At 51.2% G+C, this 16,287-nt stretch overlaps 1 protein-coding gene across 1 annotated transcript; it reads right to left on the minus strand.

The window, feature by feature from the left end:
- Positions 1-3,114: 3,114 nt before the first annotated feature.
- Positions 3,115-10,620, minus strand: GNPNAT1 (glucosamine-phosphate N-acetyltransferase 1). Its single transcript, XM_071745148.1, has 6 exons — positions 10,533-10,620; positions 6,288-6,474; positions 5,800-5,862; positions 5,009-5,136; positions 3,866-3,927; positions 3,115-3,763 (listed from the first exon to the last, which is right to left on the minus strand). Exons 2-6 carry the CDS (start codon positions 6,457-6,459, stop codon positions 3,616-3,618), a joined length of 573 nt encoding a protein of 190 aa, XP_071601249.1. The 5' UTR covers positions 6,460-6,474; positions 10,533-10,620; the 3' UTR covers positions 3,115-3,615.
- Between the last annotated feature and the right edge of the window lie 5,667 nt (positions 10,621-16,287).

Here is a 16,287-nt window from a genome sequence, read left to right on the forward strand (position 1 = left end):
TAATAATTACTATGTAATAATTACTAGTAATAATTTTATTTAAATATTTTGTTATTTAATATATTTAATATATTATTTAATTATTTAGTATATTTAATATGTTATTATTTAAATATATTATTTAAATATTAATTATTAATATTAATATATTTAATAGTAATGAATTAATAAAATGATAATAAATAAATAAATAAAATTATAATTAATAATAATAATAATAAATTCACCCTTCAGGAGGTGCAGGATGGGTTTTAATCCCATCTGTTGCCAAATGTTAGTAATAATAAATAATAATTAATATGTAATAATTGCTAATAATTAACAATTTTATTTAAATATTTTGTTATTTAATCTATTTAATATATTATTAATTATTTAATCTATTTAATATATTATTATTTAAATATGTTATTTAAATATTGATTATTAATATTAATATATTTAATAGTAATGAATTAATAAAGTGATAATAAATACATTAATAATAAATAAACTAAATTATAATTAATAATAATAAATTTACCCTTCAGGAGGTGCAGGATGGGTTTTAATCCCATCTGTTGCCAAATGTTTGTGACATTTCCTATTGAGCTTAAAATCCTGGGAGATGTGCCTGGATAAAAAACACAAAACCCTTCCCTCTAGCTGCTGGAAGTGCTGCTTCCATAGGGGTGGTGGCCCTTTTGTCACCTGAGGTGACAAATAAGCAGCTAAAAGCTGCTGAGGAGTTGGGATTTGCCCAGCAGAGGCATCGTCCTGCAGCCACAAACCCCAATCTTTCACCCCAAATCATTTTACACCAACCTTAAGGCTGGGCACACAACCAGCTGCTCCTCACTTGTGCTCATCATGAACTCCTCAGGAGGGCCTGCAGCTGTGTGGAGATAGCAGGGGATTCAATTAACCCACTTGAAATGGGTGGAAATTCAGAATTAATTAAGCCAGGGAGGGGCAAGAAAATCCCCCTCTGGCATTTGGGCCCAGGAGTTGATTTTAGGCAGTTCAGAGGTGGGGCTCAGAGCCACTTGGATCTTCAGTCAGCAGAGTAAGATGGGAAGAAGCTGCAGGAGATTTAATGAAGGGACCACCCAGCTGATGATTTTTAGCATCATTTACCGTGGTTTTCTAATTACCACATCAGCCTTGGAGTTATTCCTTCCACAGCTTCACCAGCTGACACTCAAGTGCAGACCTTGAGCACTGTTTTACCTTAATCCTGAGAGGATTTACCAATTCCCCCTCTCTCCATGGGGTGGGACCTAGCAGCAGCTCAGCTGTGCCTCGGGGGCAAACACCCCTGGGAAAATCATAGGATCATTTGGGTTGGAAGGGACCTCAGAGCTCATCAAGTCCAACCCTTGATCCACTCCCACTGCAGTTCCCAGCCCATGGCACTGAGTGCCACATCCAGGCTCTTTTGAAATATCTCCAGGGATGGAGAATCCACCCCTTCCCTGGGCAGCCCATTCCAATGGCTGAGCACCCTCTCCAGAAAGAAATTCTTTCTCATGTCCAACCTAAACCTCCCCTGGCACAACTTGAGACCTCTTGTGCCCTCTTGTCTTGCTGAGAGTTGCCTGGGAAAAGAGCCCAACCCCCCCCTGGCTCCAACCTCCTTTCAGGGAGTTGGAGAGAGTGATGAGGTCTCCCCTGAGCCTCCTCTTCTCCAGCCTCAACACCCCCAGCTCCCTCAGCCCTTCCTCACAGGACTTGTGCTGGATCCCTTCCCAGCCTCCTTGCTCTTCTCTGGACCTGCTCCAGCACCTCAATCTCCTTCCTGAGCTGAGGGGCCCAGAACTGGACACAGGACTCAAGCTGTGGCCTCCCCAGGGCTGAGCACAGGGGCAGAATCCCTTCCCTGGACCTGCTGGCCACGCTGTTCCTGAGCCAGCCCAGGATGCCATTGGCCTTCTTGGCCACCTGGGCACACTGCTGGCTCCTGTTCAGCTTCCTGGCAATCCAGACTCCCAGCTCCCTTTCTGCCACTCTGTGCCCAGCCTGGAGCTCCCCATGGGGTTGTTGTGTTGAACCTCATCCCGTTGGGATCAGCCCAACTCTCCAGTCTGTCCAGGTCCCTCTGCAGAGCCCTCCTGCCTTCCAGCTGATCCACACTCCCCCCAGCTTGGTGTCACCTGCAGATTTGCTGATGATGGACTCAAAGTGGGAAGTTGTTCTCCATCCTTGCAAATTTGCCTCAGACTCATCCTTAAAAACCAATCTGGAGCCTCCAAAATGTTCTTTTCAGTGGAGGGAAAGGAAACCCAAATGGATCTGCAGCAGGTGGTGCTGAGTTCTGAAAGACAACAGCCCCCTCCTGCCAGGCCCAACACAGCACCATGCAAACCACTCCATTTGGCACTCTTCGTTTATTCAGCTTCAACAAAGATTTATTTTCTGGTTTTTTTTCTTAAAAAAATAATCAATAAATAAAACAGACATCACCAAGGAAACACTGTATCCAGTGGAGTACCATCAGGAACCTTAAACAGAACCCCCACCACGGCTGAGAAGTGGCTCTCCAGGCCACACTAAAGAACATTTTTGTAAGGCCTGACTTGGCAAACCAACCACTCACAGCCTCAGGATCCCCCCCTCTCCCTCTCCAGGATTCTCCCGTTGGAAGCAGGGATGTGGATGCTGTTTGTTTGTTGTGCCACTGCTGCCAAAAGTGCTCCATGGATCCAAGCTCCAAGAGGGGGGCTGTTCCCAAGCAGCAGTGACCCCTCAGGACTGGGGGATTCCTCTGCTGCTGCCAGCAAAACCCCAAGCTCATCCCAAACCCCCTTCCCCTTGAGACAGAGCCCCATTCCCCACATTCCCTGTCAGACATCCCCCTTCCCCAGTTACCTTCTCCCTGTCACACACCACGGGGGAATTTCTCTTTTTTTTTTTTGAGTGTCAGAAAACGAGAATTATCCTGAAAACAAATCAAGTTATCAACTAAAGTGCAGGAGCCCTGTGGTGAGAAGCACACATCCCATTTTCAGACTGGAAATGTATCAGGATAGCCCAGAGGGATTCTTCCCTTCCTCTGCACAAACAGGAACAGATTTGGGTTTTTTGGAAAGCAGTGCCTATAAAACTTGGAGTACACAAACAAGGAGAGCACTCGGGGAGGACTAAAGACCAAAAAAAAAAATGCCCATTTTGGATCACTAACCCTGCATCATCCACCCATAAAGCAGAGAGAGGAGCCTGATCCCACCAGCTGCACTTTGGCTACCCAGGAAAGAAGCACAAACCTTTAGAAAAATACAATGCAAGAAAAAATTCTGAGATAAAAATATAGACCTTTGGTTAAAAACCATCCCTTGAACGAGTCCTTTGTCACTCAGCTAGAACAAAACCAGCTCCACTTAGCCTCAGCCAGCAGTAAGGATTAGTTCTAAGTGCTCATTTCCTAACCCAAAGGACTAAAATGTCAGTAATTGTGGGTTTTTTTTTTTTTTTTTGCAAGATTTAGGAATCTGATGATGATTATTTACAGGGATTGTTATAGTTGCAGCAAGAAACTAGAGAAATTTTCCACGAAGAGAATGTTTTGTAGCACAAGCTCCTCCACCGACAGTCTTTACCAGAGGAAAAAAAAAAATAGTACTAAAAGACTAAAAGTTCTTAATTAAAGAACCGTTGAAACATGTAGTTCTCCTCTGACACTGTGTAGCCAAACTTCTTGTAGAAATCCACATTTTTGGGCAGACACTCCAGCGTGATTTTGTAACAGTTCAGTCTCTTACTGAGCAACGTCAGGGTGGAAGTTAATCTGCAGAAAGAAAACCAACCCTCCCGTGAATGGCCCTGGATCAATTAGGAGTTAATTAGCTGAAGGTAATCAGCTCCAGGAGCAGGGTGGGGCAGTACTTACAGTTTGCCCAGCTGCTTCCCCCGGCACTCCCCGCTCACCACCACGTCCTCAATCCTCCCCCTCTGCAGAACAAAGCAGCTGTTAGGGGCCTCCTGGCACCTCCCAGACTTGGAGCTCCTGCTGGATGCTGGGATACAGGGATGCTGGGATACAGGGATGCTGGGATACAGGGATGCTGGGATACAGGGCTCAGGAGGCACCCAGCACGAACTCCAGTCCCAGCACAAGCAGGAGCTCCACCATGAGCTCCAGTAACTCCAGGAGCCCCAGTCCCATCAGGAGCTTCAGTCCCACCATGAACTCCTGTCCCAGCAGGAGCCCCAGTCCCAGCACCCATCAGGAGTCCCAGTCCCACCATAAGCAGGAGCTCCAATCCCAGCACCCACCAGGAGCTCCAATCCCAGCACCCACCAGGAGAGTCCCAGTCCCACCACGAGCTCCAGTAACACCAGGAGCAGGAGCTCCAGTCCCAGCACGAGCTCGAGTCCCAGCACCCATTAGGAGCTCCAGTTCCAGCACCCACCAGGAGTCCCAGTCCCACCATTAGCTCCAGTCCCAGCACCCACCAGGAGCCCCAGTCCCACCATGAGCTCCAATCCCAGCACCCACCAGGAGCTCCACTCCCACCAGGAGCTCCAGTCCCACCATGAGCTCCAGTCCCAGCACCCACCAGGAGCCCCAGTCCCACCATGAGCTCCAGTCCCAGCACCCACCAGGAGCTCCACTCCCACCAGGAGCCCCTGTCCCACCAGGAGCTCCAGTCCCACCAGGAGCTCCAGTCCCAGCACCCACCATGAGCTCCAGTCCCAGCACCCACCAGGAGCCCCTGTCCCACCAGGAGCCCCAGTCCCAGCACAGCCTTTCCCCCCAGAGGAATCTCTATTTCTCCAGCTCCCTGTTTTCCCAGATCTAGCTGGGGCTGTGCAGCAGCCACCTGCTCCCATGGGATGCAGCCTGACCTGTTCAGAAGGTCACTGGGAGGGAGAAGGGGACAGACACCATTGCTCCTTTTCCCTGTGAACAGCCCGAGCTTCCTGAGCACCCCGGGAGGGGAGATATTTTTACAGTGGAAGGTGCTTCCTCACAGAGCACAGAAATAACACCCAGGGAGCCTGGGGACAGCATCTTCTCCCCTCCTCATACCTTTGCACAGGAATGGGTGAACTTATGTTCTATCACCAGCGTTGCCGTGGCAACGATCTGCCCAAGATTTGTGTCTTCCACAACGGTCACGAAGTAATCCCCAGATCTCTTCATGTGCTCAAAGGTCTCTGGGGGAGCAGAAATCACAGCACCACTCACTGGGCAGCTCAGGTTAAACCACTCTCAAGTCTTAAGGCTTGAAAGAGGTTCTGCATGCAGCTGGTGGCAGGGCTCAGGAGCACAAAATGCACCCAGGACCTGCCTGTTCTAACCAGACAGAACTGGGGAAAAAGCAGAGTTACAGCTAAGAGGAAGCAAAAGGATCTATTTTCCTAACTAGGATCTCAGGAAATCATTCTGATTTGCCACCTGTGGAATCCCTGTCAGGCTGCTGGCATGAGCAGTGTAAATCAGATCCTGAGACTGAGCTCTTGAGGCATCTTCCAATTAACTCAAACAAATTCCTTCTCCTTAGCTGCCAAAATAATGTTTCTGCAGATGGGTGCTGCCACAAAGGTGGCATCACCTCTAAGCTCTCTCACATTCCAGCCAAGCAGTGAAGAGGATGCTGCAATAATTCACCCCAAAGAAGGCAGCAGTGCCCTCTGCTTGTGTCCAAAGCTGGACCCGAGGGCTGTCCCAGCCAAGCAGCCCTTTGGGATTCCTGCCCCGAGTGCCAGAGGCTTCCTGAGGGGAGCTGAGCTAAAAAATCCCCTTTGGCATCATCAGGGAACCTCAGATCCAAGCAGGGTGGAGGGAATGGCAATGCCAAGAGATAAGGAGCCACTCACTGATGAACTGCTCCGGGCTGGCCACTCCAGTTTCTGTCAGCTGACCCAGAACCTTGAAAAAACCTGTATGGAAAGAAGGGGAAAAAAAGCACGAGGCTGAAATTGTGCAGTATGAAGAACAACCTTTTTTTAGCTAAAGCTCCAGGACTGGAGAAGACTCCATGCACTCAGAACATGCTGCTTCACATTCCTGTATATTAAAGGGAACAGCACAACCACCTGTGCTCCCTCCCTTGAAGCTTGGATTAGGTGAAAGATTTGACAGATTTGGAAATTTGAAAGATTTTAAGATTCTTTTTGAGGTGAAAAGAGTAAAACCAATTTGGAGGGTCACCCAGCACACGGTGCCAAGTGCTCAGAATCCTTCCTGATAAAACCAACCCACACCAAACAACACCAGCAATCCTCATCTGTTGAGGCACTGTGTAGACATGGACATTCCCTAGCTCAGGACCCAGCTTTCCTGAGCTTTTAAAACCAGATTTTACCTCTGTTTAAGTCAGCTGTGCAAAGTGGTCTCAAAACAAGGCCATCTCCTGGGTCCAGAGGAGAAATGGCAGGAGAAAATGTCGTGGTGTTCTCACTCCAGTCGAGTTCATGCAGAATGTTGGGGTCAAACATGGGGGTGTCATCAGGCAGCAGGGTGGCAACAGGCAGCATGGCTGCAGGAGGTGTCCTGGAACAGGAGGGAAGGGGAAGGGACACTGAGGGCTGCTCTTGGTTTCAGTCTGAGTAAGCAGTTCCCTGTCATGTTCCTCAGGGATGTAAAGGAATGGTGAATGAAACCAGAAGTGCTGCCTCATAGAAACATAGAACTGGCTGGGTTGGAAGGGACCTCAGAGCTCATCAAGTCCAACCCTTGATCCACTCCCACTGCAGTTCCCAGCCCATGGCACTGAGTGCCACATCCAGGCTCTTTTGAAATATCTCCAGGGATGGAGAATCCACCCCTTCCCTGGGCAGCCCATTCCAATGGCTGAGCACCCTCTCCAGAAAGAAATTCTTTCTAATGTCCAACCTAAACCTCCCCTGGCACAACTTGAGACCTCTTGTGCCCTCTTGTCTTGCTGAGAGTTGCCTGGGAAAAGAGCCCAACCCCCCCCTGGCTCCAACCTCCTTTCAGGGAGTTGGAGAGAGTGATGAGGTCTCCCCTGAGCCTCCTCTTCTCCAGCCTCAACACCCCCAGCTCCCTCAGCCCTTCCTCACAGGACTTGTGCTGGATCCCTTCCCAGCCTCCTTGCTCTTCTCTGGACCTGCTCCAGCACCTCAATCTCCTTCCTGAGCTGAGGGGCCCAGAACTGGACACAGGACTCAAGCTGTGGCCTCCCCAGAGCTGAGCACAGGGGCAGAATCCCTGGAGATATTCAAGGTGAGGCTTGAGGAGGCTCTGAGCAACCTGATCTAGGTGAGGGTGTCCCTGATACTGCAGGGGGGTTGGGCTGGAGACCTGCAGAGGGCCCTGACAACCCCAATTATTCTCTGGTTCTATGATTCTGCTCCATCTGCAATGGAAACTCCTCAGCCCTCACTGGGCTGGGCTGTTGGCTCAAACACACCTAAAGTCAACATATGTGGCACTTCCCTGTTCATCTGGGAAGTTTTTTCTCTTGGGGAAGACAAACCAAACCAAACACTGACTAGGATATTTAACCTCCACATCCCTTGGCAAAGGAAAGCACTGCACACTCTCAAGAAACCTCCCTCAAGCACCCTGAGTACAGAGGAGATCATTTCCCTTCATGCTCCGTTTAAAACCTGTGCTTTTTTTTCTTTGTTTTTTTGTTTTTCAACCAGTCCCAGCTACATAAATATTTATTATCTCAGCCAAGAGGCACTGTATCACACATCTGAACCACAGAGGCTACACCAGCCTGCCCCAGCTGCCTTTCTCATGCAGCTGTGTTTGCTGAGCATATTTACAAACCCCAACATCTCCTCCTTGCCCATTAAGAGGTGGGACAGAGCTGCCAGGATGACAGAGAGACACCTGTTAATGATTACACAGAGACTGGGGAATTGGGGTTTATTGAGAATTACAGCTAAGAGGAAGCAAAAGGATCTATTTTCCTAACTAGGATCTCAGGAAATCATTCTGATTTGCCACCTGTGGAATCCCTGTCAGGCTGCTGGCATGAGCAGTGTAAATCAGATCCTGAGACTGAGCTCTTGAGGCATCTTCCAATTAACTCAGCAATTAACAGATGAACTTAAAAGATCCAGCAGTCACAGGCTGCTGGAGAGGGCAAGGAAAGATCAGAAAGAAAAACCCATTTGGGATGAATACTTTTCAAGATAAGGCACCTTGCAGCCTGCCCTGAGAAAGTACAGAGGATGTCAGCCATGAGGCATCTGAGTGTTAACCCTAAACTCCAGGTGGCTCTGGAAACCCAGCTGAAAAAGCTGCTTTAATCAAAAACAAAACAAACCAAAAACCACCACAAAATATTTTTATATTTATATTTATATGCCACCTGACCTTTAAACCCCTATCCTCATCTCAATCTGGGGTGAAAAGTGTTTTTTTCTTAAAAAATGCTGTCATCCACCTCTCACCCCACATGCATTTTCAGTGTGAAACAGCAGGGAAAAAACAAAGTGCAAAGAACATTTCCACAGGTCAGAGAGTCAGAAGTGAGAATCCAAATTTCCCCAGAGCTAAACCCAAGTTTGAGCCATCAGACCCCACTGAGAAGAGCACAGGACTGCAAGTCCATTGCTACCCTGTTAATTCTGTTAAAACTACAGGTTCCTGGGCAGGCACCTCTGCTCCTACATCTTGATTAATGTCACCTTTCTCCTGTCCCTTTACAAAGCATTCACACAATCCATGAGTGGTCATAACTACACTGAAGGTGTGCAGAATAAAATAAATAATAATAAAATAAATCTACTTCATTTCAGCTCAGGGTCACCAAATACACAAAGCAGTAGAAAAGCAGATGGAGGAAATAAAATTTTTGATGCTCTCCAAGCAGTCAGTGACAAACCAAGGAGTTATTTTTCAAACTACATCCAGCACAGCTGGAGTAGGATGAAGTTTGAAGCTCCACATCTTTTCCAGAGCCAGGAATATGCCTTGCTCAATAGAAATCCATTGGCTAATTAAAAACAAGACAAAACAAATAGACACACAGTGAGGAAGGGGGGGGTTCCCTGCCCCAAGGGGGGGCAAGAGAAAGCCTCAGGTCTTTACCTGAGACAGCCCCTCAGGGGGGATTCCACACCCCCCCATGTAACCCCTCAGGGGGGGTCCCCCACAACTCCCTTCAGCTGATGCAGCCCTTGGGGTGACACCACACACACAGCCCCTCGGGGGGGGAAGCAGAAAAACCCCTTCACTGGACCCCTCCCAATCCCCCCTCCTGGGGGAGGGGGGTGTCCCCTCATCCCCTCCCCTCTGGAGGGTCCCCTCACCTCCACACCTCCCATCAGGACACCCCCCGGGGGGGATCCCCACCCCTCACACCTCCTCTTTCATCCCCTCTTCCCTCAGGGGAAGAGAATCCCCCTCAGAGGATCCCCTCTTCCCTCACCACCCCTGGAGGAGGAGGGAGGTGAGGGGGTTCCCCTCATCCCTTCCCCTCCCTTGACTCTTCAGGGGGTCCCCTCACCCCACAGCTCCCCTCAGGACACCCATTACCTCAGACTGGACCCCAGGGGGGATCCCCTTCCCTCACACCTCCCCTTTCATCCCCTCAGGGGAAACCCTCACCTCACACTGCCCCCAGGGGACTGTGGTGTTCCCCTCATCCCTTCCCTGACCCTTCTGAGAGTCCCCTCACCCCACACCTCCCCTCAGGACATCCCCTCACCTCACACCGCCCCTGGGAGGGAGGGTGGGGGGCTGCTCCCCTCATCCCTTCCCCTTCCCTCACTCCTCAGGGGGTCCCCTCACCCCTTCCCCTCCCCTGCCCCTTCAGAGGGTCCCTTCACCCCCTCAGGACACCCATAACCTCAGGCTGCCCCTCGGGGGGGATCCCCTTCCCTCACACCTCCCCTTCCATCCCCTCAGGACACCCCTCATCTCACAACACCCCTGGGGGGGAGAAGGGAGGGACTGTGATGTTCCCCTCATCCCTTCCCCTCCCCTGACCCCTCAGGGGTTCCCCTCACCCACTCCCTTCCCCTGACCCCTCAGAGGCTCCCCTCACCCCACACGTTCCCTCAGGGGGGGGGAGGGGGGGGGGGGGGCGATCCCCTCCCCTCAGGGGGTCCCCTCCCCTCACACCGTCCCTGGGAGGGAGAGTTAGGGGGGCTGGGTGGGGGGCTGTTCCCCTCATCCCTTCCACTCCCCTCTCTCCTCAGGGATCCTCTCACCCTTTCCCCTTCCCTGACCCCTCAGAGGCTCCCCTCACCCCACACCTCCCCTCAGGGTAAGGGGGAGACGGGGGGACACCCATTACCTCAGGCTGCCCCTCGGGGGGGGATCCCCTCCCCTCACACCTCCCCTCTTCCCTCAGGGGGAATCCCTCACCTCACACCGCCCCTAGGAGAGGGAGGGGGGGGTGTTGTTCCCTTCATCCCTTCCCCTCCCCTCGCTCCTCAGGGGGTCCCCTCACCTCACACCCTCCCTGAAAGGGAGGGGGGGGGGGCTGTTCCCCTCATCCCTTCCCCTCCCCTCGCTCCTCAGGGGGTCCCCTCACCCTTTCCCCTCCCCTGACCCCTCAGACGGTCCCCTCACCCCACACCTCCCCTCAGGCGGGGGGTCCCCGTCCCCTCACGTCCGCACTCACCCGCACACGAGGCCGCCCCGCACCGGCTCCGCCGCAGCCGCTGCACGGACGTGGCAGAGCGGGGGGAGGGGCTGGGGGGGCAAAGTGGGCGGGGCATGCCGGGGCTCAGCCAATCACCGCCCGCCGATCCGCCCCCGCGACCTTCGGGAACAGCCCCGCCCTCTCCCAACGCGGATTGGTCGGGGGGAGGCGCTGTGGCCACGCCCCCTCCATCCCCCCTCCCTCTGCCAGCCGAGGCCACGCCCCCTCCCCACGCAAAATGGCGGCTGGGGGGGAGGAGAGGGAGTGGGGGGGGAGCTGAGGTGTTTGTGTTGATGGCTGAGAGAAAATCCCTGAAATGTCATTGAAATATCATCCCCCCGGCAGCGGGGAGGGGGGCAGGGCGTGAGGAGTGTCCCAAGGGACGGCTCTGGAGCAGAAGTCTGCCCAGGAGCAGCTGAGGGAGCTGGGGGTGTTGATCCTGGAGCAGAGGAGGCTGAGGGGAGACCTTCTGGCTCTCTGCAAGCCCCTGAGAGGAGGTTGGAGCCAGGGGGGGTCGGGCTCTGCTCCCAAGGAACAAGGGATGGGAGAAGAGGAAAGAGCCTCAAGTTGTGCCAGGGGAGGTTTAGGTTGGAGCTGGGGAAGAATTTCTCCCTGGAAAGGGTTGTCAGGGCCTGGACATCCCCATCCCTTTCCCCATCCCCATCCCCTTAGTGGTGGCCTTGGCACTGCTGGCTGCACAGTTGGACCTGATGATCTTAAAAGTTTGTTTCCCAACCAAAACGATTCCATTATTCCAGTCCAGGAATGGAAACTCCAAGGGAGGTTTGGGTTGGAGCTTGGAAACAATTTCCTCCAGGCTGCCCAGGGCAGGGCTGGAGTCCCCATCATCCCTGGGGGGGTTTCAGAGCCCTGGGGATGTGGGGATGAGGGACATGGGGCAGGGGTGGCCTTGGCACTGCTGGGTTATGGTTGGACCTGATGGCCTTAAAGGGCTTTTCTAACCAAAATGATTCTGTGAGTCAGTGGGGCGTGGGGAGCTGTGGTCTTCCCAGCATGGTTTGTGAGGTCTTTGCTGGATCACACCTTCTCATCTGTGCCTGCTCTCTCTTTACAGGTTTTTTTTTTTTTCAGCCAGCTGCTTTTCCCCAAAGGATTTTTATATTTGCAGGACTTTCTTCTGGGAAAAGGTTAAAACTGACCCCAAAACTGTGTGAAGTCAGCAATGATCCATATGATGCATCTCAGAAGCAACAGCTCACCAGGCAGCTCTCAGGGTGTAATTGCTGGCTGCTCTTTGTACATTTTCCTGTATTTTAATGGGGTTTGGCATCCAGAGTTCCTCCAGGAAGCTTCTTGCTTCAATCCAGATCTGGCCACAGCTCAGGAGGGGCTCCCAGGTACCTGTGGAAGGGTGGCTCAGATGAAAGGACCTTACACAGGGTCCTCTTTCTCATGAGGTGCAGGTGGCAACAGCTTTTGTCCTGAAAACATCACTCCCTTGGATCATTTTTGCCTTTAGGGGATTCTTTATGGAGGCTCCATCATCTCCTTGGGATGAGACCTGGTGTCCTGTGTTGGGATGGGCCTTGTTCAGCCTCCCAGGCTGACAGGGGGCATGAGTGAGGGTTTTTCTTTTATTTTTAATTTAAAAAAATATCCAAAAATTAGAACTTGAGAGGTTTTTATAAATAGCTGAGGTCAAGGCCAGCTTGTAGTGTGGAGCAGGGCCCCTGCTCAACAAGATAATTACACAGTCTGCTTCTGAGACATGATTTTCATTTTCCATGTTTCTTCCCCCCCCCCCCTTCCCCTGTTACTTTTCCTTCAGAATGAATCACTCTGTTTCCAGGGAAACAATCAACAATACTTAGTTTTGACTTCTTCAGGCCCCCAGTGACCAGATGACACAAACCAAACCTCCCTGAGCTCAGGCACACCCAAAATCTGGGGGTGAGGCTTGCCCCAAATTTATCCAAGGCTGGGGGCTGCCAGGGTGAATCACTGGGGTTGTTAACCTTGTGCTGCAAGGGAAAGGCACAAACTGGGTGGTTTGGAGGAACCCTCCTGGTTCCTTGTCTTTTTCCTTTGCTTTCTGGGATTAAGAGGAGTGGGAAGGTGGCTTAAAAAAAAAAAATGACCACCAGGTCTTGTTTCTGTAGGTGAAAAGCAAGGAGGAAGCTCTGCTTTGGCTGGATAAATGGGGAGAAAGTGGGAGTGTGGACACATTTCCCCTGGGTGAAAAATGACAGGTGAGGGTTTAGTTTTTCGTGGAAAGATTTTATGGATGTGATGGAGATTTTTTTTTTTTTTTCGTTTTACCTCAATAACCGCCAAAAATCCTGGCTCTTAAAACCCAAATCATGGCATGACCAGGCTGTGACCACATGGGGTCAGCCCAGCTCTCCCCAGTGCGCAGAGGTCCTGCAGCACGGGAAAAGCAGTGGGATTTGGGCAATCCCTATCCAGATGCATCCTCCCTGTTTCCGACCTTCAGCTCTGCAGGTACATCTTAGCCCATGGTATTTCACAGCTGAGCATCCGTGTGTTGCAGCTTCTGACCTCCAGAGCTGCAGAATGAGGCAAAAAATTCCTTTGATTTGGTTAAGCCTCTTTGGCCTGTTTTTTATTTGTTTTTTTTTTAGTCCTGAGGACCAATCCTGTCTTTTTTTACAGGTGCTTGAGGACAGAAACCTTTCTGCATGTGGATTGTGTGGCAGTGTGAATCTAAACCAGAGCAGGAAAACGACCTGGATGGAAAAACCTATCCAAGGGAAGGGTTTGGATTTGGCAGGAGGTGGGCAAGGAGGAAGGGAACAAAACCTCTTCAACTCCATTTTGAAACAGAGCAGAGAAACCAGCCCTGATGGAGGGGCTTAAGCTGAACAAAGCCTCTCTCAGCACCTCCAAAATCAGAAACCCAGAGACATTTTGGAGAGGAGCTGCTGTCCCAACCCTTCACCAAGGTTTTTTTTCTTTCCACCCTCTCCAGGGTCTGTCCAAAACCCTCCAGGAAAACCAAAGCCAACTGCCCAGGGAAGGCAGGATAGGGCCAGCTCTTCCCCCTGTGGGACTTCTGCAGCCATCCTCTTCCCCCTGTGGGACTTTTGAAGCTTTTTCTCTCATTTTAACCACCTTGGAAGGAGCTGCTGGTGCTTGTATGAACTTTTAAAGATGAGGTGGTCAGCAGGAGAGGACTGGAGGAGTTTACCCAGCAAGGAGAAACCAGATCAGGGCTCAGCTACTTTGTGAAGGCTCCTGAGAATCAAACAGGCTTCGTTTCTTAGCAAAAACTTAACCAAAGGCTGCTGAGGAGCCCACACATCTCCTTGAGACATCTCTTGAGTCCCATCTGGTGGATTTTTTAAAGGTCAAGCTGTGAGGGCCTGTGAGGATTCTGGTGTTTTGAGGAGAGGCTGAAGGAGCTGGGGCTCTGCAGCCTGGAGGAGGGTGAGGAGAAACCTTATTGCCCTCTACAACTCCCCAAAGGAGACTGGAGTGAGGTGGGTGTTGGCCTCTTCTACCCAGTGACCAGTGCTAGGAGAAGAGGTGATGGGTTCAAGTTGTGCCAGGGGAGGTTTAGATTGGATATTAGGAAAAAGTTCTTCACCAGAAGAAGCCCTGGAACAGGTTGCCCAGGGAGGTGGTGGAGTCACCATCCCTGGGGGTGTTCAGAAACCAGGTAGAGGTGGCACTTTGGGAGATGATTTAGTGGTTAAGGTGGTGTGGGACTGATGGTTGGACTGGATGAAGGTCCTTTCCAACCCTGATGGATTATTCTTTCCAACCATGAGGATTCTGTGATTCAGAGCAGCCAAATCTCCCCAGGGTTTGGTTGCTGAAGAGCAAGGGGAAAGCTGACCTGACATTTCCACTCGTGTCAGGGGTGCCCTCATCTCCACCAGTTCCACTGCTGTGCATTTTCTTACAAAGGAAAAAAAACCCAAAAAAACCAGAAACCAAACCCCAAAACAACAACAGCAATAAAACCAAACCAGCAAAGTGATATCCTGTGGGTTTGCCAGTGCTGGAACAAGGCTGTCACAGGGAAATTGCAAATCCGTGGCTGCAGGACAGTCAGGAAGATGGGAAAGGAGCCATGTACTTGTTTGATGTCAGTGCCTGAGCCTGGGACACACCCTGCTTTATGAGGAGAGAAAAAGCCTTCCTTGGCCCTATGACACAAAGCAGGAAGAATGAAGAAATCTTTGCCACAATGAAATTGTTTAGGGTCTGTTTTGGAAACAGATGCCTGGGGGTTCTGGTGGACCTAGGGACCAACCTCTTTGGTTCTTTTTAACCTCTCGTAGATTGGGGCTGTATCAAATAAATCCCAAGCAGTGGGAAATGTCCATAAATCAGCTCTGGGCACCTGGGATTTTGCAGAGGACCCAGCAAAAACCTCCATTTGGCTGCCAGAGGAGAGAAAGATGGTGCCACATCTTCCTGGATACCAAGAAGCCATAACAGCTTAACCAGGATAACAGCTGCCCCTGTGCTCAGCCCTGGGGAGGCCACAGCTTGAGTCCTGTGTCCAGTTCTGGGCCCCTCAGCTCAGGAAGGAGATTGAGGTGCTGGAGCAGGTCCAGAGAAGAGCAAGGGGGCTGGGAAGGGATCCAGCACAAGTCCTGTGAGGAAGGGCTGAGGGAGCTGGGGGTGTTGAGGCTGGAGAAGAGGAGGCTCAGGGGAGACCTCATCACTCTCTCCAACTCCCTGAAAGGAGGTTGGAGCCAGGGGGGGGTTGGGCTCTTTTCCCAGGCAACTCTCAGCAAGACAAGAGGGCACAAGAGGTCTCAAGTTGTGCCAGGGGAGGTTTAGGTTGGACATGAGAAAGAATTTCTTTCTGGAGAGGGTGATCAGCCATTGGAATGGGCTGCCCAGGGAAGGGGTGGATTCTCCATCCCTGGAGATATTTCAAAAGAGCCTGGATGTGGCACTCAGTGCCATGGGCTGGGAACTGCAGTGGGAGTGGATCAAGGGTTGGACTTGATGAGCTCTGAGGTCCCTTCCAACCCAGCCAGTTCTAGGATTCTATGAAACTAAATACCTCCTGAAAATTAGAAGGGCTTAGGGGCAGCCTGGCAGCCCCCAGCAAAGCTGTCACCATCAGGATATTTCTTTGGGGTTGATGGTAGCCTGAGCTCAGTCCTGAAAGAAGCAAAGCATCTGGAATGTGTCTGCCTTGCTGGAAAGAATGATCCCATCTTTATCCAAGAAGCCAACTGTAATTTAATGGCCAGGGAGGTGTCCACCTGCAGGTGTGTTGCAGCCCCCACCCCAGTCAGTGCTGTCAGAAGCAGAGACAGCTCCATCCCACTGTCTGCAGAGGGTGAAAGGAGGATGTGGTCAGTGTCCTCAGGTTTCCTCATCTGTCCTGGCCCAGAAACACTTGTTTTTTAAGGGAAAAAAAACCCAAAACAGCATCACGCCTCATTAATACTCAAATATCCCAGCTCAGCATCCAAACTGGGGCTTAAAAAACATGTGAAAGCAGCTCCAGTGGGAGACTTATTTATTGCTGTCACCCTCCTCTGGATCTCAGTGCTTTATGAGAAGTAAACCAGCAGCAGCTCACCCCCAAAAAATGGGAGCTGGGATCAGATCAAGCAGGGAGCTGGCACTGAGCTGAGAAATGGGGAATGCAGCTTAAATGATGCCTCCCAAAGAGCCCTGAGCCTGCGTGCAGCAGGGATGGGGGTGTGTGGGGTGGAGGGAGCTCCAGAGATTTACAGTCCCCACAGGGAAAATGCCATTTTCTCATCAGCCCCAGGCAGAG

The sequence above is a fragment of the Heliangelus exortis genome, chromosome 5 (genome assembly GCF_036169615.1).
Source record: "Heliangelus exortis chromosome 5, bHelExo1.hap1, whole genome shotgun sequence".
NCBI lineage: Eukaryota > Metazoa > Chordata > Aves > Apodiformes > Trochilidae > Heliangelus > Heliangelus exortis.